Source organism: Miniopterus natalensis, chromosome 19 (assembly GCF_054644295.1).
Source record: "Miniopterus natalensis isolate mMinNat1 chromosome 19, mMinNat1.hap1, whole genome shotgun sequence".
Classification (NCBI taxonomy): domain Eukaryota; kingdom Metazoa; phylum Chordata; class Mammalia; order Chiroptera; family Miniopteridae; genus Miniopterus; species Miniopterus natalensis.
This window is the reverse complement of record NC_142099.1, coordinates 2,424,820-2,448,177: the sequence shown is the minus strand read 5'-3', so window position 1 is coordinate 2,448,177 and position 23,358 is coordinate 2,424,820. Positions and strand designations below refer to the sequence as shown.

General features: G+C 50.6%; 1 protein-coding gene across 4 annotated transcripts in view; it reads right to left on the bottom strand.

Annotated features, from left to right (window-relative positions):
- The window catches only part of CDC14A (cell division cycle 14A), a 64,978-nt gene extending 48,661 nt beyond the window's left edge, over window positions 1-16,317 (bottom strand). For 2 of the 4 annotated variants that reach the window (XM_087827955.1, XM_087827953.1), the window contains exons 1-3: window positions 16,140-16,317; window positions 14,315-14,405; window positions 4,045-4,120 (exon numbers count right to left, since the gene is read on the bottom strand). In XM_087827955.1, coding sequence (XP_087684081.1) covers window positions 4,045-4,120; window positions 14,315-14,405; window positions 16,140-16,233 — 261 coding nt within the window. In that variant the 5' untranslated portion in view covers window positions 16,234-16,317. Of the gene's footprint in view, window positions 1-4,044; window positions 4,121-14,314; window positions 14,406-15,176; window positions 15,286-16,139 lie in introns of those variants that run through there. The other 2 variants (XM_087827954.1, XM_087827956.1) reach the window with 2 other exon arrangements.
- Between the last annotated feature and the right edge of the window lie 7,041 nt (window positions 16,318-23,358).

The following is a 23,358-nucleotide window of genomic DNA, read 5'->3' as shown; positions in this document are numbered from 1 at the left end:
CAACCTCCGGATGCCGGGGGGCCGGGTTCCCAGGTCGGATTACGGCACCGATTCATCCAGCAACAGGGACATTCCCCGAGCCCCCACCATCCGCAGGGACGGCTGTGCTAATACAATCCTCCGCTTCACCGCGCCCGCCCCCTCCTCACTTTACCCTGAAAGGGCTCCGTGGGCTCCTTTGTACACTTAAAATTACGTTTCTGTCAATATGCTTTCAGCCCTTTAAAAATAGTCCTCAAGAGAACCGTTGATTGAACTGTTGATTCATCAGACCAGGTATTTTTTTTTTAAATCACTGCCCTAGAATATGTCCCCTTTTTTTCAGTCATACTCTTAGATCCCACCCCACCCCCAGGCTACAGTTTTCTTTTTCTCCAAGGAAAAGTGAAATCAACAGTTAAAACTGTACTGACTACTTTAGAAAAAGCTGGTTGAACCATATCATGTTTATAAAACTTTCAGACGATTGAATCAGGAACAAAGATTTTCTTAAGTGATTAAGTCTGAAGAAGGTATTCTGTTTTTTAAAGTAACACTCCTTTGTGTCCTGTGAGTACGGGGATCTCTTTTACAAGCCCTTGTAGTCTAGCCTGGCGCTGTTAACCTTGTCTGTGCCGGGGATCCTTCTCAGAACTTGTTGAAGAGCTGTGAATCCTCTCCGAAGAAATATGTCAATCCACACAAAATCTGACTTATAATTTCAGGAATTTTGAATCCCTTGAAATATCAGGTTAATACTTGCTGGTCTAGCCCATCGGTCATTGACGACATTTTACATTAAGTAATATACACACTTTTACAAATAGTTCTCACATCAATAAATCTTCCTTCCTCTGACTATCTCCTTCATTTTAACTATTGACCAGAGATGGCAAACTATAACTCATTACCACGTAACTCTTGCACTTACACTTTTTAATGCATAGTTTAAAATAAGAAACAGGGTGTTTTGTGGGTAATGGTGGTTTCAATATTTTGGTTTTTTAATCTAAGCAGATGTCAGATGGAGAATTTTCCATTCCTAATCAACGTAATGAAAATGAAGGCCACTGGGAGTAAAATGCCTACACACACACACACACACACACACACACACACACAGAGCAATGAATCACCACCTCAGATCATCAACCTGAAAAAATACCTCCTGACATGAAAAACAAGGAACAGGTTTGGAAGAGTACGCGCTGTGAAAAATTACCTATCAACAGGAGGCATGAACTGAAAAGGGAGAGGGAGTCAGAGAACGTTTATCAGGAGAAATAAAAATTTCCAAAGTAAAAAATAAAATGTGCCTGAAGGAGCTAGAACACCCATGAGAATTCAAATAAGTTGTTCTTGGTTAAAATAACGCCCAATTTTCAGAGAAGCAAAGGAGCATGGGGACCAAGTACGTGCCACCAGGTGGTGTTTAAGATGTCCTCAGAGCCCGGCCGGCGCGCCTCAGTGGCCGAGCGTCGGTCAATCCATGAACCAGGGGGTCGCCGGTTCGATTCCTGGTCGGGGCACAGGCCCGGGTTGCGGGCTCGATTCCCGGTCGGGGGCATGCAGGAGGCAGCCCATCCATGACTCTCTCTCATCACTGATGTTTCTATCTCTCTTCCTCTCTCCAAAATCGATAAAAACACAAAATAAAATAAAAAGACGCCGTCAGAGCTGTTCCAGTGAGGGAGGAAGGCAAAAGTGAGATGGCAAAGGATTGAGAGCCCGGCGCGGGTCGAGGAAGCAAACGCGCCAAGGGCAGGCTGTGGGGAAGGGTGACAGGGCTTTAAGCCAAGGTCGGCAGGCGTTTCTGGGTGGGGTGACCCTCCGGGAGCCCCCGGTCCAGTGGGAAAGGCAGGCGCAAGCAGGTCGCAACCATAACCGGGAGTCCGGGGATCCGCGCAGACGGCCGCGGGAAGAAGGGGGGCGCCTGAGCCCAGAGGACAGGGAGAAGCTTCCTGGAAGAGGTGGTGCCTGAGCCAGGTCACAAAGAACAAGGAGCTGGTAACCCCGAGGGAAGAGCCTTCCAGACCGCCTGTCACCAGCAATGGTGGGAGCGGGGCGGGCGGGGGACCGTGGTCAGTGAGCAGTGAGCGAGCCCACGCAGTCCCCTCGCTGCACTAAAGCTAGAAACGTCAGTCCCCTCACTGCACTAAAGCTAGCAACGTCATTCCAGGCGTCCAACAGTAACCTGGCCACGGAAATGAGCCAAGGCACGGGCTGAGCTCTATTAAACTTGCATGCTGCTGAAGGAAACCTCTGTCGATGAAAACACATCAAAACAAGCCCCCGTATCCACTTACCCACACTGTTCAGGAGAGAACACAGCAGAAAAAGTCTGGGCAATCCACCTGCTTGTAATTGCTCTGAGCAGCACACTGAGTCAGGCAGAAATTTTCTTTTCCTAATAATGATTCCTTTCCCTTTGGTCGCTCCAGGTAGTAGCTGGGTCCCAAACTGTTCATTATAATTAATACCCAGTTCATTCCAGCCACATACTAACAGGACTGGTCAAGAAAGCCAAGGAATTCCTAGGCCCAAGGAAGACATGAATCATCCTTCCCTTGTTAATGCATCCATTCAAAGTCCATTTTATATTTTTACAGGAAACCCTTGTTAGGATAGTATGTGCTTCCTTGGTGATCACTAAAATTTTAATTTCCTAAACTAAAGGCAATAGCTTTTTTTCTGAAAAATGAAGACAGGCTGAGTGAAAGGAATTTACACACATCTTTCCAAGTCAGGCAGTACCTTACGAATGAATGAACTCAAAAAGTCGATTGCAAGAGATCTTATGTTATATTGACTTTAAAAATCTCTTTGGCGTCATTCCATGGCCATTTGGCATTTTGAGCTCAATGGCAAAAATCTGTGAGTTCATAAATATATGATATTCTCTCACAGGAAATTCTCCACCATAGATTGTCCTTTATGCCTAAGTTCAATAAAAATCAAAGCAAAAGGTGATCGCTAAGCAACTAATGTGGACAAGGGGAACATTTTACTCAGCAGAAAGAATAAACTACTCGAGCATTCTGATTTAGTGGTTATCGTAAGAGACTGCTGCTCTGGCCAGTGTGGCTCAGTTGGTTAAGCATCGTCCTGTGCACCAGAAGGTCGCCGGTTCAATACCCGGGTAGGGCACGTGCTCCAGGTACAGGTTCAGTCCCCAGTTGGGGTGTGTACTGAGGCAACCGATCGATGTTTCTCTCTCACATCAATGTTTCTCTCTCTCTCTCTCCCTTCCTTTCTCTAAAACCTATAAAAAACATATTTTTAAAAAACCTTCTGTATCTTAACTGTATATAAATATCCTAGTATATGCAAGAATGCTGTGTAGCACTTCACCTTCCAAACTGAAACATATTTATGATCCTCATTTAGAAAACTGGAAGAAAAAGATAAATATTTCCTTCTACACGACGAAATGAGTTGGCCAAAACTAGGAATTCAGATGTCCCTTTTCCTCACAGATGCTTAAGAGTTGAAGAGAGAGAAAAAAAAGCCAAGTGTAAAGTCAAAAATAGAGATGAATACTAAATGCATGGCCCAGATTCTGTGGTAACAGGTAAAGTCCATGCTCTGTGACTGCTAGCTCAGCACTCTTACTTGGCTGTTAACTCTCCAGGGACGGCCTCCAAGAAAAACGCAAAACTTTAAATCTCGATCAGACAGAAAAGCGTCTGCTCCAGAGCTCCAGCCAAGCAACCCAGAGCCCTCCCTCCAAGTCTGGAGCAGACCTGAGGCCTTCGGAAAAATCATCCCGGGAGGGAATTTGATCGACTCATTCACGGCAACCTGAAAGGTTTTGTGCTTTCTTTCTTAGGTCACTATTCCAATGACTTCATTCAGCTCATGTGTCAATTCATCCTGAAACATGAAAGAGGCTAACGTGTCCTTCGTGGGGTACCCAGGAGGATCCATTTCAACTTCTGCGGGAACTGCTCACATAAATTTCCAAAGATCAAAATTACCTCACTCACAGCTGTGCACTGCGCTCCCACTGGCCAGATCTCACAGTTCACGTCCTTAATACCAAAAGAGAGACATCAAAATACTCACTTTTAGCTTCTTGTTTAGTTTACAGCAGTATCTGTACACCATCGCCAAGTTCAGAGGTCCAAAATCTGCATAGAAACTGAGATTTTTTTTAAAAAATAGTTAGTAAAAATGTAATTTTCAGTAACATTTATGCTCATTTTCCTTAAAGTTGCAATCAAATTTTCAGTTATCTTCAGTGATAGGGTCAGTTCATAACTGATTCATGGGAATCCAGATAGCTAGTGGTTTCACCCTACTAATAATGCCCTCCAGGTACATAACCAGTCTCTCATCAGGGAACTAATTGGACAGTGCTGAGTTCCACCCCCTTTCCTCTCCCTGCCGGGACCTTCAGTAAAAGGACTGAAAAGTGCAATGAAAGAACCCCAGGAACACAACACGTATATGGCCTACACTTGCTGGTTTTATTTCTTTATCACCTACTTAGTCATAAAGCTCATGGACTCTGGGTTCCAATTCCAACTATTCCACGCAAATCTTGCTCTCTGTTCTCAAGGTCATAAATCCGGTGACCTGTTTCATTCTCATTGACCTCTTGGTCATGTGTGACACACGGACTCGTCTCCCTCTCCCCACCCCCTGACATCTCCAGGACACGGTCATCAGTCTGAAGGTCATCCACAACCCCGCGGAAAAACAGCTCCTAGCCTGACACCCAGCAACCGTCCTTTCCGTCTTCGACTACCTGCCCGACCTCACATCTACAGGTCCTCCCACCACCTGTGTTATCGTCATAATCAGCTAATATTAATAACAGGAAGCAAGCAAAGGGGAGGCCAGGCATGGTCATCTGGGCAGCTTCACCAGGGAGCTGCAACTTTACACTCCCCAGGGAGCTGCCGTCCCTTCCCTGCAGATCCCTAGGGGAAGGGGTCAAACAAAGGGGATGGACGCGTGCACAATGAAGTCGGGGTGACGTAGGGAAGGTGCCTGCCTATCAGTTTAACCTGGGAAGAAGATAACTGGCTAGAGGGGCACAGCCACTGCAAGCCGACGCAATCCTGACGTGTTAGCTGGTTAAGCTCCTCGTTACAACCCGAAACAAGGAGTTCTCCCCGTCTTGTTCCTTTGGTTTCGCTCCTGCTCCCTTGCACTCACTTGTGCCACCACCCAAGCTAGCCCACCATGTGGCCCTAGAAGCCACATGGCCTGTGGCCATGCAGATCCCACATGCAGTGGACTGCAGCTGGGAACACAAGCGAAGCTAACCAGACGCTGGACCGGACTGGACTTTAAAATGGAGTGAAGACTCTGGGAAATGGCTTTAATTCTAGCTCTGCTGAGGACAAGATGCGACTTCTTCCACGGCGGGATGGAGGGAGATGGGACCTTGGAAACCCAGGGGTTTAACTCTACGGAAGTAAAGCTTTCCACGATACTTCGCTCTCCCGTGGGGGCCTCAGGATATTCTTGTTCCCACAGCACCCCAAAAACTCCACTTCCACCAGTAACAGGTGGGGACACAGAGGGCACCCACCCACAACACCTGGAACTCAGAATGTCTAACGCTCAACCCATCTTCCCTTCCAGTCGGCCCCTCCAGACTGAAGACATTTAGCTTCTCCTGGTGACTCAGGCATGAAACCCCCCAATCCCAGTAGGGCAACAAATCAACATTAATTTAATTTTCATACATCAAATAAGCTGCTACCCTATGTTCCCTTCCTTTTCCACTTCTACTTCTGGTCTCATTTGACCAAGAAAGCTGTGGATTTATTACTTTATTATCTCAGAGTTCCCTCCACCTCCCCTCCACACGAATGGACGAACAAACGTCCCTCACCTAGTTGACTCCACATTGGTTTTGTTGAACAAACTCTAATTTAAGTGGGTCCACTCCCAAAGGAATCACTGCTTAAAGCACTGTAGGGCCTTATTTTACGTATCAGAAGTTTCATCTGAACATTTTCAACTCCTCAGCCAAAAGACAAGCTACATTCCAAGTAATGCTCATTCATTCAACAAAATTTACGACCACCGACTCTGAGCAAGGCAGTACCAGTTAACATATTTATATTTTTTTATTGAATTTATTGGGGTGACATTGGTTAATAAAAGTATATAGGTCTCAGGGGCCAGTTAACATATTAATCCAAGAGTGCTGACAATACCAAAAAAATTTAACTGCTTTATAAATAGGATGGAAAATAAGGCATGCCAACTCTTCAGTGTTTGACCCGCCGTGCTGACAGTTTCTGTCCATTCATTCACTCATTCACTCAGGTTATTTACTGACCGCCGTTCCCTTACCCACAAGGGGCTCACCACCCAGTGAGACGACAAGTGAATATATTACTCCATTGCAATAAATGCTAAGTAGCAAGAGCCCCCAATGCACAGATGGTGTGTGTGTGTGTGTGTGTGTGTGTGTGTGTGTGTGTGTATAAAATGTGGGTGAAATTAATCAGCACAGGCCTCTGGCCTACAGGCACCACCAAATACTTTCCCTATCACTGGAGGATTACCCATACCCCTCCGGTCAAATGATAAAGCTCCTATACATGGCTGAAACTCAGAATAGTCAAGTTTCAAAAAGGCTGAAATTGCTCAGCAAACACTAATCTAAGATCAAAGTACAGTCTGGGTTTTTGCGGGAGCCCTCACAGTATAATAAACCACAGTCACACTGACGTCGGCCTCTTGGGAAGAGAGACTACACACCGCTCGCACGTCTAAGAAGGACCCCCAGCCCCACATCCATCACAGAGAATCTGATGGAAAAATACAGACCACTGGAAGCAACGGCGTCCAGTCCCAACTGCATCGCTCAGTATCCCTGGACAGGTGTCTCAGCCTGTCTGGGACTCCACACCCTTATCAATCAAATGAGGCTGCCGGATCAGACAGCTTCTAAAGCTCTTTCCTGGTATTATACTATATTATCTGTGCTATTTATATTATATCGTATCACGTTACCTTTCTGGCCGTTGTATATATTATAGACTATTATATATTATCATATATAACGCGTACATCATATTGTGGGTGGAAAGGGGGTTATGGAAAGTAACCCCACAGGGTGATCTGACCATAAATCCCTCATTGGGGCAGGTCTTGGCAGAACACATGCCCCAGGCCTGTAACTTCTTTAGTAAAAGGTTTATCTTTGCCTTAAGCAAGCCCTGTCCATTGTCTCTGTGCATCTAGGTTAACATACCTTGGAAATAAGTGAAACCACGCTCAAGAGAGCACAGAACCTTAGCCCTCCTGAACCCAGTCCCGCCCGGCTCTCTCCCGCCCTCACGTATTCTTCCTCACCTTCCACCCTTCTCTGCAGCACTTAAGATCTTGCTTCCCAGCAACTGTCATCAGTTTGGCTCAAATAAATTCTCATAAAAATTCTCTACAGGTTTGGACGCTTTGTCACCCGGGGCAAGTAGCAGGGCCGCAGAAGGCTTCAGCAGCTGCTTCTGCAAAATGGATCTGGCCTTAAAAGCCAAAGAGCAGAGTAGATGGTATCAAGGAACCTCTGGGCGTCAGAGTCTGTAATTCTGTGACCTCCCTCCTTGGAGCAACTAATGACAACCCCCTTGGAACGCAGATGAATGAAAACAGGGCTTCAGGAATGCACTGGTCAGATTAAATTCACTCCCACACAAGCATTCTCAAACAGTGTAAGTTAACCCCTTGGTCAATGGCGGGGGTGCAAGGCAAGGGCCCACGCAGAGGGTATAACAGGGCGTCCGTAGAAAACACACTGGTGACTGACTCACCCTCCTCGCATCTCGTGGAGCAACTGAGGCTCCGAGAAGGAAAACGATTACGCAAAGCCACAGAGATGATCCCGTTACCTCTCCAAGCTCTGGGAATGACAACCAAAACCCTAAAACTTGCCTGTGAGACGCAGGGTGGTACAGGCCCTACCTCTCTCTCTGGGGCCTCATTCTGCACCATTTCTGCCATTTTTTACTAGTCAACTCCAGCCGAGCAATTTGTCTTGGTTCAGAGCACTTACGAATAATCCAACATCTGAATACGGGATGAATGTCCTTCCACCGCCCGCTGGACTGTGGAGCCCAGAGAGATCGGTCACCTCTGTGCAGGGAAAGGGCAGAAGCTCCCGCCGCACAATGTCCCCCACAGCCTGCACCTTTCTGACTGGCCTGCTCCAGATGTGGCCTGCTCCAGACGTGGCCTGCTCCAGAAGCAACCCCCCAATCTAAGGAGATTGCCCCCAACCATACACCACCCCAACCCCACTTGTCTCAGGAGCCCCTTCGTTCTATCTGAGAATGTTACCAAGCTGAACTCGGCCTAAGCCTTGCCTTTGGTTTGTCCAGGGCTGGAGGCAACGTGCCGTAGGGCATGTGGACCAGAGCTTCCGACTTGAGTGAAAGGCACAGTTTTACCAGCCCACGTTCACAGCTGCCTAGAAGTGACCTCGCTCAATTTTTTGTTTCAGAAAAAACAAAAATGTTCTAACATCTCAAATTAACTCAGCTGCAGAGAATCAATACATTGACCACGAGGATTAATGAAAATGCTATATTAATTCCATACTCCTCTTAAAACAAAGAGAAACATACAGAATACGAAATCAGTTCTACGAGGAGCCTCCATTTAGAAATCTCAATCTGGAATGTAAGGGAGAATCACAAATAAGCCAAAAACACAAAGTCGTATTGTTTCCTCCAGAGCTGCCGCAAAACCCGTGCCCTTTAGCTGTGTTTATAGGAGAGTCTCAGTCTCGCTCGGTCTATTTGGTCTTATTTTGTACCAAAGGCTAATAAAACGTGATGTCTGGTTTCTATGCCCAGAGTATATTGGGCTCATCAGACAGGTTATGGGGAGGAGGCAGCTATTAGCAGCTGGTACACTGACAGTAATGTCCAAAGCTAACCTACAGTAAGCAGCACCCAGAAAACCCTGAACTCATAGTACAGTCGTCCCCCTTAATCCACAGGGGACACATCCCAAGATTCCCAGTGGATGCCTGAAACCGCAGAGAGTACTGAACCCTATATATAGCATACTAGGGTTTTTTTCCTATATGGACATACCCACTGGGCTGGGAATCAAACCTGCAACCCAGGTATACATCCTTGATCAGGAATCGAACCCATGACCCTTCCGTGCATGGGCCGATGCTCTAATCACTGAGCCACACCAACTAGGGCAATAAAATCAATTTTTTAAGTAAATGAAAACTAATGTTCAAAAATACGCTTTTAAAGAAACCATGACTTCCACACTTCAGTGTAGAAAGCCCAGCCGTGAGCCAGAGAGGAACTGAGACCAGCTGTCCCACCCACCTCCCCAGACTTTAAACAAGGAGATATCTAAATATCTAGGCAGGGCATTGTCTATCTTCTGCTTAAAGATCACAAAAGACATAGATCCTCTTTGGCGTTCATTACAGACACCCCCTCTTTTTAATTTGTCTTCCCAGCCCCAAAATCAAACAGAGCAACAAAAGGCAGCCCCTCCTTCTCATTTACATGCCAGGCCTACTTGAAGGTGTCACTTCCTTCCAACCACCTAAGCCAGGAAACCTTGAATTTACCCTCAATTCCGCCTGCTCCTCTCCCGTCATCTGGTCAACCCATCCTTTCCGGCCCCTCCTCCTCTGGGCCTGTTCCCACTGCTACAGCCTAAGGCACCCCACCTGCCGGCCAGGGGGGCACTGTCCTGAAGCCCAGCTCTGACGGGTCTCTGCCACTCCCAGACCAGCAAAACAGAGACCCAAACCCTTCCCCTACGCCAGTCCCCAATCACGCCAGTCCCCAATCACGCGTCCGGCCTGGCTGGAGACCCCGCCGCACGCAGATTCTGCCTCCCGAACAGACTCCTGCTGTTCCAAACGCTGAGATCTCTCTCCTTCCCTCTTCACTCACGCACTCACTCGACTAACGTTTCCCGAGCACCCTCTGTGCCCAGGCACTGTGCCGGGTGTAGGGACACGGTCGTAAGAAAGTCGGGCAGCACTTGTCCGCACGTAGATCATAAAGCAGACTCTCGGCTCCTCCACGCGCTTGCAAAGCTCGTCCGCCGTCGCTGCGCCGTCTCCGCCGGCCCCGCAGTAACAACCTCGTCTTCCTTTCTCGGCCCCTAAACGTACGTTGGCAGCTTCTGTCACTTATTGCTCTGTGCTTGTGTTCCTTCCTTCTTGATGTCTTCGTGTGTCCCCAAAGCACTGGCACAGTGCTCTGCACCCAAATCTGTCCCATCCTGATGTCAGTGCCTCCTACAGCGGTGGGCAGCCTCTTACAGGCCTTAAGTGGCGCTTTTTCATGTCCCGTAAAAATGCGCCACGGTGTTTTTTCTGTTTTGGTTTGGTTCTTTCTTTTTTAATCACAAAGGTGTATGAACCTGTGGTTAAAAGACATTGACTTTTGGCCCTGGGATGTGTTTATGAACTTACGAATGAGAATATCTCATGTCTTAGGAAACTACTTCAAACAAAATGAGCCGCCGGGTGGTGGCTGGGCCCTGTGGTGACTTGGCAAGGGGGGGGTCAGCTCCCCGCTGGGCGCGCCTGCAGCCTATTTGAGCCTCTGTCAGGGTTCCAGATTAAGACTTGCCCTCTTAACGGAGTCCTTAGCGCCTGTTAAAATTTGCATTTTCACCCGGTTTATCTCAAGTAAACTGAAAGAACTGATAACGATTTGTCCTTATGAAGATTCCACTGTGAATGCCAAAGAGGCCAGAGCAGCAAGTGCTTAAATAAATCAGGATCCAGGTAGTCACACTTGACTCCAGCGGGTCACAGAATTAAGCGCCGACTGGTGGGTGGGCACAGATAGGCCCACTCCACTCCCTCATCCCCTAGACCAGCGGGCAGTACTGCCAGTCACACATGCAGGTACACGTGCACAGGCGCACGCCGAAACTCAGGTGGGTGACACGGAGCGTGGGCAAAAGTGGCCCTGAACGGTACTGGGTTTTCTTGCAAACTTAGGATGGAAGGAAGGAGAAAGGGGGAAGCAAGTCTAAACCTACCATCTTTCAAATCTAAAGAATTGTCTGAGTTTTTTTTAGGAGAATTCTATGCAGAAACTATTCCATCTTAAGTTATAACAGTGAAACAGCAAGAAAATTTCACCGGACAGCCTGCCGAGCAGCTTTCATGGACTTATAAAAAACTGGCTTCTTTTGTCTTCATCTGTCCTAGTAATATATAATGATCACTAACTCAACATATTTTCTCTCTTTAATTTTTTTTTTTGGCAGTCCACTGCCAGAATAAAAAGTAAAATCACACCACAAAAATTGGAATTGTGAAAAAAAACATGTGAATTACCTCCATGCGTTCCCAGATACGGCCTGGACATAACGTCTGTGCGCACAGTCAGTGCCTCCATTCAAACCAAAGCCATCGCCGCCCCCGTTGGAAGGGCCAGGAACACAGGGAGGGGCATCTGTCTGCACCCACCCCACCCACCACCTCTGCTCAGGACAACTGGGAACTTGCTGGGAGCCTGAGAGCAGGGACTCCAGGGCCCACTGCCTGTGGCTCGAATCCCAGCTCAGCCACTCACCAGCTCAATGACCTTGGGCTCTGCTTAGCCTCAGTCTCCTCATCTGTAAAGTGGTGGCAGTAACAGCACCTAACTCCGAGGGCTGTTCTGAAGACTGACCAAGTTCATGTGTGTAAGACACAGACAACACCGCCTGGCACGAGGCTTTGCACGTTAGCTGTCCTTAGGATTTTTATTTTTAGCACCACGGTGAAATTTGTCTCCGAATTCAACTGAATCTCTTCTTCTGTTTTTATCACAGCAATCTGCAAGTGGTGAGCTCATGAACAGGTGTATGTGGACACATGCTTAGACAGCATTCACCAAATGGCCACATGGTCCATTTGAAATAAAAATTAACAAGCGGAAAGGTTTCTTCTCACCTTTCCTAACCTAACCACTCCATCCCCGTGCCTCGTGGGGATGAAGTAAGTGGTTAGGTTAGGAAAGGATTTGTGGAGTTCTTCTGTATTTCCAAGATGTCCTGCGTTCACATTTAGACTCACACCCATGCTCCCAACTTCATAAAAAAAATCATTCCTCTATGAATTATTCATCCAAAAGTTCCTGGCGGCATCATATCAGGCTGCTTTAATAAAGAGTAAATGAAAATTGAAAATCTTCAATTATTTAAGTCTGCAGGTTAGCTAACGAGTCCTCAGGAGAGGCGGCTCATCCGACAACATTTGGGGAAATTCTTCGAACCACTTCACAACCGGCTTCATACTCGGTCCCCAGAGTGTGTCCGCCAAGAGCTCCCTCCCACCTCGTCAGTCCTTTCCTTGCAAACACAAAAATCACACCAAAAATGGTCCTCATCTATCAACACTAGAATCAGAGCACCATCGAGCACCACATTCAGTTGGCTAAATGGAACTTCCTGCTGGATCTAGCGATCCCAAAACAGCGACGCAGACCTCAATGACTGGAGCTTGTTCATCTAACCACCTCTGGCTCGTTAGTCACTGCAGAATCAAACATAATGGCACACGCACAGTCCCTACCCTCAGGCTCCCAGAGGTCCCCAAACCCTGAACTCACCAAAAGACAGACACAACAAAGGTTCAAGCTATGATCACAGTCCCAACAACAGAGTGGCACTCCATCAGCACTGCAGGCAGTGACATCATCCAGGTACAGCGGGTCAGGGAACAGGCCACCTCTCACTGGTTCCGTCCAGGAGCAGAGCTGTAATCTGACACTGGGGACTCAGGCTGCAGCGACTCTGAGCCTCAGGAGCAGCAGCAAAAGCTCTTTCATTCCCACTCTGACTCCAGCCACTCAAGAAGCACCCTGCTCTCTGCACCTCTAAGAGACACGTCCCAAAGGCATAGTGTCAAGAATCCCTACGATGTGAAGTGACAATGAAAGTTTGTTTTCCCTCAAATAAAAGATATGCTCCTGAAGGTCAAGGATACTCACTCTTGGGATGCCTGGTGGTACCCACATATCCTTAGGCAGAGCTGCCAGAATCCCGTTTAGTCCTAGGAAGCTAACTAGAGTGACTACGGTTCATTTAATGATGATCGTCTAATTGCACGTTTAGATAAGACAACAAGAAAGTAAAAATAAATGTTTAAGTTGGAATATACTAGACGACTCTAAAACAGCAGCCCTTTCTCTTTTTACTTTTTAAATTTATTTTAGAGAGAGAGGAAGGGGGAGAGAGAGAGACATGGGTTTGTTGTTCCACTTATCCACGCATTCATTGGTTAATTCTTGCATGTGCCCTGACCAGGGATCAAACCCGCAATCTTGGCATATCGGGGTGATGCTCTAACCAACTGAGCTACCCGGCCGGGGCTCAACCAGTTCTTTCAATAAAAGAACATGATCAGTCAATTCAGCCTTATTATCTGTTGCTTTTATTAAGTAGAGATTTATCTCTAATTCAGTTTTTACTCCACTTATTATTGAGGATTAAGATATCTCTTTCCTGCAGACTTATGGTCCTTCGCAGAAAACAGGTCCACACTCTTTACCTTACACTCTCAAGTCCAAATTCCAGAGAAGCAAAGTAACCAAAGACAGTAAACCACACTCCTGTACCACTCCTCAGAGGCAAGGAAAAGAATACTGGGAGGCTTGGAGCACCCAAGGAAAATAACTCCCTAACTTGTCATACAGGTAAAATCTTCTTACTCTCAGAAAAAAAAAAAAAAGTGAATCCAGCTCAACGCGTCCCCTTCCCAGACAGCAAGCTGCACAAACAGAAACATCCTGAGAGCCGACAGCGGCCTTGCGACCTGGGCGGCTGGAGCACCTGGGACACACACACTGCCCTGGACTCTGGCCGATCCGCGAACACCAGGGACAGACTCACAAGCCGTTACAGAGTCCAGCGAGGACAAGGACAGGCCGTCTGTCTCCTCGGTCCTGCTCCGCAACTGCAGTCTGCCGTGGTGGTAAGAAGAACTCATGTGGATAGAGAGAGGGCCAAAGGACCCCGGTGTTGACAGGTTCAAGCTACGTTCACTTTCAGCCCTGGCCTGGTAGCTCGGCTGGTTAGAGCATCCTCCCGATATGTCAAGGTTGAAGGTTCGAAACCCAGTCAGGACCCACTGCTTAAAAAAGTGGAACAACAAATCCAAGTTTCTCTCCCTCTCCCTCTCTAAAATCAATCAATCAATCAATCAATAAGTTAGGATCGCTCTCCCCAAGCAACCCGAGCCTTAAAAAACTGGTACCGTTACTTGCACCACTGGGGAAAAGTGAGTAAAACTGCCCTAAAGGTAGGCAGCGCTTCTTCATCAAAGAGCCAAGCAGGCTAAATAGTTGAAAAAAAAAAAAAACAAAACAAAACAGAAACTTACTTTTCATAGACCAGCTCCTCGTCGATGGAGAAATAGTGGATATGAACTGTGCTTTTTGGTCTGTTCCTTAAAGTAGCAAAATATAACCGATCTGAAAGACAAGTCCAAAGGATGGGAGAAAACGTGTGAGAAGCGGGGAAGCGGAGGTGGAGGGGGTGACCACACTCGGAAGATCAGAATAACAAGCGCTACCCATTATTTAAAGACCTTCAGCACGTGGGGTTCTGGCGGAAACCTGATCCCGCCCAGAAAGCGACAGGGACCCAGGGGCACAGCGGTCCGCGAGCACCAGGCGGACCTGGGCGAGGGGCTGGGGGGGGGGGGGGCAGAGAGCCGCGTCGCCCTCGCTCCGAGGCAGCGGGAGCGCACAGCAGCCGGGGGAGCGCCTGGGAGCTGGGGTGCCCGTGGGGCTGGAGATGCAAGTGGGGTTCAGAGATCTGCAGCGGCTGCGGAAGGGGAAGAGAGGCGAGCCTTCCCCTACGGCGCGGGGACCTCGAGAGGAGGAAGGGGGGGAGCCGGCGGGTGTGACCGCGGGGCCGGGGCGTCCTGGGCACCGAGGCCGCTGAGCAAGATCAAGGCGACCTAGAGGACCCCGCGCGGCAGGACCCGGGCCCCCGGGCGCCGGGCAGGAGCCGGGGAAGTCCCAGGACCGGCGGGGAGGCCATGGAGGGAACGAGGGACGCCAGACAGACGGAGAAGCCGGAAGCAGGGGGTCCTGGGGGAGGCGGCGCGGCGAGGGGGGCCGAGCGCGCGCGCGCCGGCGGCGGAACGCGGGGGCCGCGGGGGCAGCGCTCGGGGCGCAGGGGCGACAGCGAGGAGTTAGGGGCCGGGGGGGCCGGGGGGCGGGGCGGCTGCCGCTCACCTTTCATGAACTCGCAAGCCCCGAGGAGTTCCCCGGACTCCGCTGCCATCTTAGGCGAGATGCGCGCGGGGCAGGGCTGGGTCGCGGGCGGCCGAGGACACCCGCCCCCGGGGGCTGGCCCCCTGCCCCGGAGCCGGGGGGCGCGCGGTCCCGAACACCGAGTCCGACCGCGACAGGCGGCGGGCGCCGAGGGCGGAGGCGGCTCGGGGGTCAGCGCGCCGGGCGCCCCGGGGACATTCCGCGGGGGAGCCGAGCCCGCTCCGCGCGGGGCGCACACGCCGCCGGCTGGGGCCGCGCCGACCGGGACCCGGCTGCCGCCGCCGCCGCCCCGCCGCCGCGCCTGGGAAGCGCAGAGCCGGGCAGAGTCTCCTCCCGGCTCCCAGAGGGGTCATGGAGGAGCCGCCGTCCGGCCCCGATCGCGCCCGTGGTCCTCGCGCGGCCGCGGGCAGGACTCCGGGGCCCGGGCTGGCAGCGCCGCCCGGCTCCTCCCGCGCCGCCTCCTTCCAGCGGCAACTCTTCCTCCGCCTGCGCCCCGCCCCGGGCCCGCCCCAGACCGTCCTCCCGCCCGCCCTCGGCCCTCCGCCCTCGGGCCCCGCGGCCACCCCTTAAAGGGACAGCGGCGCGCGCCCGTCGCCAGGCGGCCCCGGGTCACCTGGAGCCGGTTGCTAGGGCTTTGTTGCCGTCCGCCAATTGCGGGGCGGGAGCGGGGCCCTCGGCCCGCAGCGGCCGGGTGCTGCCTCCAGACCTGAAACTTGTGAATGAAGCGGCGGCGCGGGCGGCGGGAGGCGCAGCGCCCCTGGCGCCCCGCACCCCCGTTCTCCTCGGCTCGCACCCACGGCCGCGCACCCCCGCAGCCGGGCCTGGCCCTCCGCGCCGCGCCGCGCCCCTGGCCCCTCCGCCCTCCACCCCCGCCCCCCGCGGGCGCCTCGCCGTCCGGATCCAACATGAAAACAGAAGCGCTACCTCCCAGCTCGGGAGGCGGCGTCCCGGCGCCCTGCGCACAGGCTGCACCCGGAGCGAGCGCGTGCTTTGTTCTCACGGGGGAAAACGTTCCCATCCGGGTCCCCGCGTACTCGGATTTAGGCCGCCACTGCGGGCGCAAAAATCATCACAAACGCCCACCTTCCTCTCGCTCCCGTCCCGCGGGGGGCGGGGCGGCGGGGGCGGGGCGAGGCCCCCGGGGGGGAGGGGACCGGACGGGACAAGCGGGGGGACAGGCGGGGGCCGCGGGTCCTCGGGGGAAACCCTCGGAAGCATCTCCTTCCGTCGTCTCCGCAGAGGCGCGCGGGGAGCGGGCGCTGCCCCGGAGGCGCAGTGGTTCTGCGCCACTTGAGCGCCGGGTGTCCCGCGGGCGTGCGTAATGGGAGGACAGTCTTGGATATGAAAATGGCGCTCCGGGCGCGCCATCAGGAGAGCATGCGCTCTGAGTGGTGTCTCCAGGAAAGGAAGGAGATTGGCACCCGCCTGGGGGTGCGAGGTGGCGCCGTCCCCTCCCCCGGGGCGACAGGGGGCGCGCGCGGCCGGAGCCGGCCCCCGGGCGCGGAGGGAGCGCGGGGGCGGCGAGTCGGACTCGGGCCCCGGGGAGCTCTGCGGGCCGCACGGAGGGCGAGGGCAAGGGCTCGGGGAGGGTGGGCGCGTCCCCCCAAGCGCCCGGGGGAGTCGGGCGGCCCGCGATCGATGCGCGCTGGAGGGTGGAGACGGAAACCTCCCCAGCAGCCAGTCCCTGCGCTCCAAGGCCGGCTCCTGTCCATCTAAAAGCTGGAAGACTCGCTGCAGGGCTCCGCCCCCCGCCCCCCGGTCCTCGCGGGAGGAGAAACTGTCTCCCAGAGAGTTTTGTAAACTGTGCAAGTCCTGAGAGGAGGAGGCGCGGGGCCGGGTCCCCTCTGCGCTGCGTCCCGGGCTCGCGGGCCACGGGCCGGGGCGCGTTCCTCAGACACGCGGCCCACGCTCACGCCGCTGGTTAAACGTCGCCTGGAGGTTATTTCCCCGCGTCGGGATGCCAACAGCCGTGTTGGCCAGTTCATGTTATTGGAGCAATTCTGATTGAGAGGTTAGGTGGGAGGGCCAGGTATCCCAGTGCCTCCAGAAACTCACCCCTTTGGTTAAAAGGCTACATTAATTCAGTGATGGAGATCCTTATCCAAATTTGCTCATTTAAAATTCGCGTAGACTCTAAATTCACTTAACCAAATTTCTTGACAATTTTTCACCCCAGTTTTGTAATAGAAACATCGCGTTAGAAAAGTCAGAGTTCTCATTCAATGCATGAGCTTCAAATTTCTCAAAGGAGATGGTCTAACGATGAAAAGAACTCTGAAAGCTACACTTTCGGAGGCCGCGGGCTTCCTTGTCCAACACCCTTTTGTTATTTTTTTGAACTGAATTTACAGAAAATATTTTTATTCCTGTAACTCTCCTGCTTAGAAATTTGGGTCATGAGAAGTGAATTATGACCTGAACAAACAGAAGTCCTTAAGATTAAGCCCTCAAGATGAAACGGTTTATTTTTCCCTTGGTACATTCACAATATAAATATTATCAAATTTTTGAAGTTACAATCTTTATGTCGAAGGCTCGAAGTAAGTTTTAAAAGTTTGCGTGAAAGAGAAATATGTGTCAGTATAATCAAAGTTCTCAGGCAAAATCTGTGGAATCTAAGCGGTACAGAAAATTCTACAAGAAAAATCAGCCCCCAAACACGTCAAGGTTCCAATGAGATCACAAAACACTTCACTCTCAATCGTCGTGAAGTCCAAGTTCTTAGTGGTTGTAGTTTCATAATGAAGTCGTGAGGTCACAGTCTACGGAGGAAGACAATGGAAGGAGCTCCTTTCCCATCTCCCAACTTAACGAAATGTTAGGGATTCACTTTTAAACAAAAGTAAAGGTGAGAGAATTTAAGATGTCACTCAACTGCCGAAAAGGAGGCAGTGTTCTACATAGAAATTTAACAGTGGAGAAGTGACTCAGACTTGAAAACGACAGCATTCGGCCTGACTCCGCAAACAGCCTTTGGATCCTGCCTCCGATGCCCAGAGACAGTCCCTCACCTTTGCGTGTGTCCCGCAGAGCTGCAAACCGTGTCTCCACCCCAGGTTCTAATTCTGCCCCTCGAGGGTACTGAACACCCTTAGTCACTCCTGAACGTAACCACCCCTCAAAAATGCAAAGCCAGCTCCCTCGGGCCACCTCTTCCCCTCAGTCTTTCCCAGATTAACCCCCACACACACTTTTTTTTCAGTCTTTTCTGCAATTCCGTGGCTTCAAGCCCCCTTGCTGCCTGGTAATTCTCCTCTCGAATTTGTCTAGATCTCTCTCTAAGTGTGTCCCAGACCTGAATGTAGGCCCGTGGTGGCCTGGTGTGGCCGGCTCTGATAACAGAAGACAGCACCGATGGGAGATTCAGATGGGAACAGAAGCAATAAAAAACATAAGAGAACTAATTTTATCGTTTAGCTGCAAGAAAACAAGAAAAGATCTTCTTGTCCAAAGAGGGCGAGAAAAAGTTGCCCAGGATGGTCAGAGGCCTGGCAGCTGTGATACACTGCCTTTTTAAAAAAATTATCATTTCTTAGAATGTGTCATTAGAATATGCACTTTCGGTTCATGTCATCATGATGTTATCCAGACAAATAAAAGAAAATAGACTACATACTTCGAATTCTTTTTTAAATTAATTTTCAGTTTAACGATGAAACAAGAACAGCAGAAGCCTGCACTGCGGAGTAATTTGAAATTCAAAGTCATTTGAATTGTTTGAATGTTTGATCATTAATTCCCTGCCCGATGCCACGAATTTAAAGCAGTTTTTAGTAAAATATATGTATAAAAACTTATTACGGTTACAAGAAAAATACCAAAAATATGTAGACACTGTGGCTCGCGATACAGCTGCCCACAGCTGCTAAGACCTTGGCCTACCCCACCCATCTTCCAGAAGCATCTCACCAATCACCGACGGGTTTAAGAATTCCAAACCAGCATCAAAGACAGGAACCAGGAGGGACCTGGGAGGTCAGCTCGTTCCAGTTTTCAATCAGACTCCATGGAGCCCAACGTAGCAGAGGCCCCACCTGACCAGGTTTTGCCTATTTAATGTATTTCATTTGTAACAGATTATGTGATAAAATGGAGGGAAGAAAAGAGAAGAAACTGAGGTCCATAGTGGGAAATTGGTTTTCCAAAGTCACATAGCTGACGGGTGGTAGAAACAAGACTAGCATTCATTATCTGCTCTAATACCAACAATCTTTCCTCAAATGGTATCTTTTGTCTGACTCAGTCATTCCCTCTCCTGCGCTCCCACAGAGATTTTCCTGTCCCTCTCTTTGGGGGTGTTTATCATGCTAAGATCTGCCGTAAAGCCGTCTCGGACCTTGACTGCCGTCCCCATAGACTGTGGAATGACTATGCTCTCGATTTCCCCAAACGTAAGCGGTGCCTTGCCCGTATTAAATCCTGGACAGGTTCCTCACATAGGAAGGTGACGCCCGTCCGGGATATGATCAGTGATCTCAAGTGGCTGGAGCAAAGGGAGCCTGAGAGGAAGCTCGGGATATAAAACTAGAGAATAATTGGGAGTTTCTAGCACCCGGCTGCGGCCTTGGGAATGTTGCGACACAACCTGGGCGCCCCGATCCCTTCGCCTTCCATTTATGGTAAATAAGGCTTATCCTGTGTGTGTGTTTGTAAAGCCGTAAGTCTGGGTTGGGGTTGAAAAACGGAGCGATAGGATTGTTAGCAGAGAAGAAAAAGGACCAGTGCCCTTACTCTCAGGCTTCACCTTCATTGGTCTGAAGCCCTGACGCTGTTGAGGCAAAACTGAAGTGACGGCCTTGGAAATTAGACTTACGATTGAGTTTAAGCTCTGTGAGATCTGAGCTACTTTCCAAGCCTCTCTCCGGCTCAGTTTTATCATGTGTTCAATGGGGGAGACACCAGCACCTACATAGTGGGTTGTGAGTATGAAACGACAGGACACGGCGCAAAGTGCCTTAGCACGGATTGCGAGGGACAGTGAAAGCGCAGCTTACCTAGCTACCACCTGCACAGCCTTCGTGGCGGTGAATCGGGTGACATTTTTGCAGGTTATAGCCGCGGAATCAAAAGCAGGTGAAAGTCCAGGAGTACTGGAAAGCATTCAAGAAGAATCTACAGTTCTGATTTTACCCTTCAGGTTTCTGGTCTGTGCACAGCTAAACTATTGAGAAACGTCCCTCCAAAAGCAGAATTTGGGTAGAAATTATAACTCAGCATATTACTTCTCTGATCAAATGGCTACAGTTAATGACTGCTTTAACTTGCCCCTTAACAGGAAAAGAGCAGCGCAGGAAAGTGTACCTGAATTCAGGCTGAGATCTGTAACACTGGGAAGATGTTTTAAGTGTGTGCCCTTAAAAGTGAAGTTCATGAAATATTGTATTGTCTATCTGGAAAGTGACTTCGGTTTTTCATAAAACAGTTTGCCACTTTTAGAACCATTGGGAGTCATAGGAGCAAGGCCTGGCTGAGAAAAGTCAGAAACAAATATCCAATCGGTCTCCTGGGAGAAAGTTCCGGTCCTCCACCCCCCTTCTGTTCTTTCACTTCTTACTCACTGTGCTCTGCAATCCTTCAGGTCACCCCTGAGCCTGGGAAGAGTCCCCAGGGCAGGAAACCTGCTAATCACGTGGATCTTGGTGTCCGCCCACCTGCGTTCAAATCCCGGCCTAGCGGCTTTCTCACCCGCTTGGTCACTTAACCCAACCTGTATCACTTACTATCAGCGTCACTTTCCCCTTCTGCAAAGTGGGAATGAACGAATAAAAGGTCTCTTATGGAGTAAGATAGAGCAATTAAGGGGTCAGACCGTGCCTGGCACATTGCAGTCAATAAATGGTAGATGCTGTTATCACTCTCATCGTCACGTTAAGATACTTAACCTCCCTTCAACTTTTAAAGGACAGGAAAAATATAAACACCAGGCAGCCATACCCCAGGAATCCAGAGAGGCGACTCATGAAATTGTGTCCACGAGGGAGACCTGTTGAGTCCCTTAGGAGAGAGATGATACCGGTGTAGGTACCAAGCAGGGGACAGGTGCCTACCCACCAAAGATCGCGTGCCAGCCTCGCCTTTACATGACAACAGCCCAGACTACAGACATAATAAAAAAGACAACCAGCAGCCTTGACATCGGACCCGCCAGGAGCTTTCACTGGCCCTGAGTCAGCCAAGCAGATACAAATTCTAGGGAAGTTACTCTTTGAAAAATCAACCAGGGCACGTGAAAGATGCCCGTACCCACCCATCCCCCAGGGACCTCGAAACGAAGCAGCCAGGTCCACAGGCACATGCCTCCCCGAGCGGGTCATTTCAGAAACTCCCTGGGGCCAAAGCACACTCACGCCACGCTCACCTGCGATTTGCAGGGCCCATGCTCCCTCCTCTTCATACGGATATCCGCCTGGGCTGTAGGGACCCCACATATTCCGAGTTACCTTTTCATTCTTCTGGGTGGCATGAGCCTGTTGTCCTCAGGTGAGAAGACAGGAGAATTCGGCCCTATCACATGGGCCGGCGTGGAGTTGGGTTACCTGCTCTCAGTTAGATTGCAGGGTGGAGGAGCGAGGTCCGGTTACAGCCTAGGGGTGGGCAGGCATCGTAATGCAAGCGCAGGTGTGGATGACAGGGCGTGAGGCCTGGCCCTCGGAAGACGCCGCACTGAGGAGTGCCGTCTGATCCTAAGATTTCACCCCAAACCGCCCAGAAGCGCTCAGGAGAGCCGAGGCGTGAGACAAGGCAGGCCGCGTGCACCGGGGCCCGTGAGCCCCATTCGGCCTGCACAGCGTCGTGGGTGCCCCCGTGGCCACGCAATCAGAGCTGAAGCGGACGTGACTAAGAGTTTCTGTCGATTCTGCTGAACCGGGTCAGAGTAAAGAGGCAGCCGGGCAGCCGCGTGGGAGAGCCGTTCACCATAGCCCATAGGCCGAGGCGTGATGCGATGTTAAATTCTCTTTTTCCAAACTGGGGGTGAGTTACACATGGTTGTGTTGGGCTCTCCTTGCCCTTGGGCTGCCGACAGAAGCCCAGGACCCAGAGAGCGCTGTCACTCAAGCATTCTGTGGTGAGCTGAGGACCAGCCGAAGGGAGGGCTGGCCTCTGAGTTAGCGATGCCACCCCTTTGTGGTGGTGAAGAGGGAAGGCCCAGGCTGTCTGGGTTCAACTCCCTGCTCTGCCACTTGCTAGGAATGACACCTTGGGCAAGTCTATCTGTAGAATAGAGCTAATAATAATAAATGTCAGCCATTAATTATAATAATAAACACCAGACTCAAGGAAGCTTTCCTGATAGTTGCTTTCTCAGAAACACAAGGGTTGATGCACACACTGTCCAGGGATTCTCAGCCGCAGTACTGTTGGCATTTTAGACTCGACAGCATCTCTGACATGGAACCACTACATACACCCTCCCAGCTGTGACATCCAAAATGTCTCCAGAATTGCCCAGTGCCTCTGGGGCAGGGGCAGAGGCAAGGTCACCCCGCCTGAGAGCCACTGTGCTGGATCCGTCAATAGCTGAGGTTAAGGACACCATTGTCCTATCACTCTTGCCTAAACGCCCCGTCAACTATATCCACTATGTAACTAAATGATACATAAATCACACACTCAGAAAGATGCCTTAAAATTACTTTCTCCCCTGCTGTTAATTCAACTCTGTGAAGGTGGACAATGCCTGTCATTTTTACCTAAGTGTTTTCAGTGCCTGGCACACAGTGAACAATGAATGAATGGATGGGTAATGAGTGAATGAATGGATGGGTGGATGGATGGATGAGTGGATAATGGATGGATGGATGGATAGATGGATGAATGGATGGTGAGTGAATGAACACAAGCTTTTTCATGTTGTTAAACAACTCTGAATAGTGGTTAGGTTTCTTCCAGTCCTCATCTTTAACGCCAGTCAACACGCAAAGCACTGATCACACGCTCACAAATGACGAGGCGACACAGAGTGGCTGCGACTAGCTGGGTCCAGCTCGCAGGAGCTGAGGACGGCAGGAGCACCCTTTCCACAGACTTCAGGGCACAGGGCCCAAGGCTGAACACCAGATCACCCCAGGAAACACCGCCAAGGGCCCAGCCGCAGGAGTGGAGCCAAATGGGTCAGTGAGCAAGGAGACCTGCCGCAAATCCT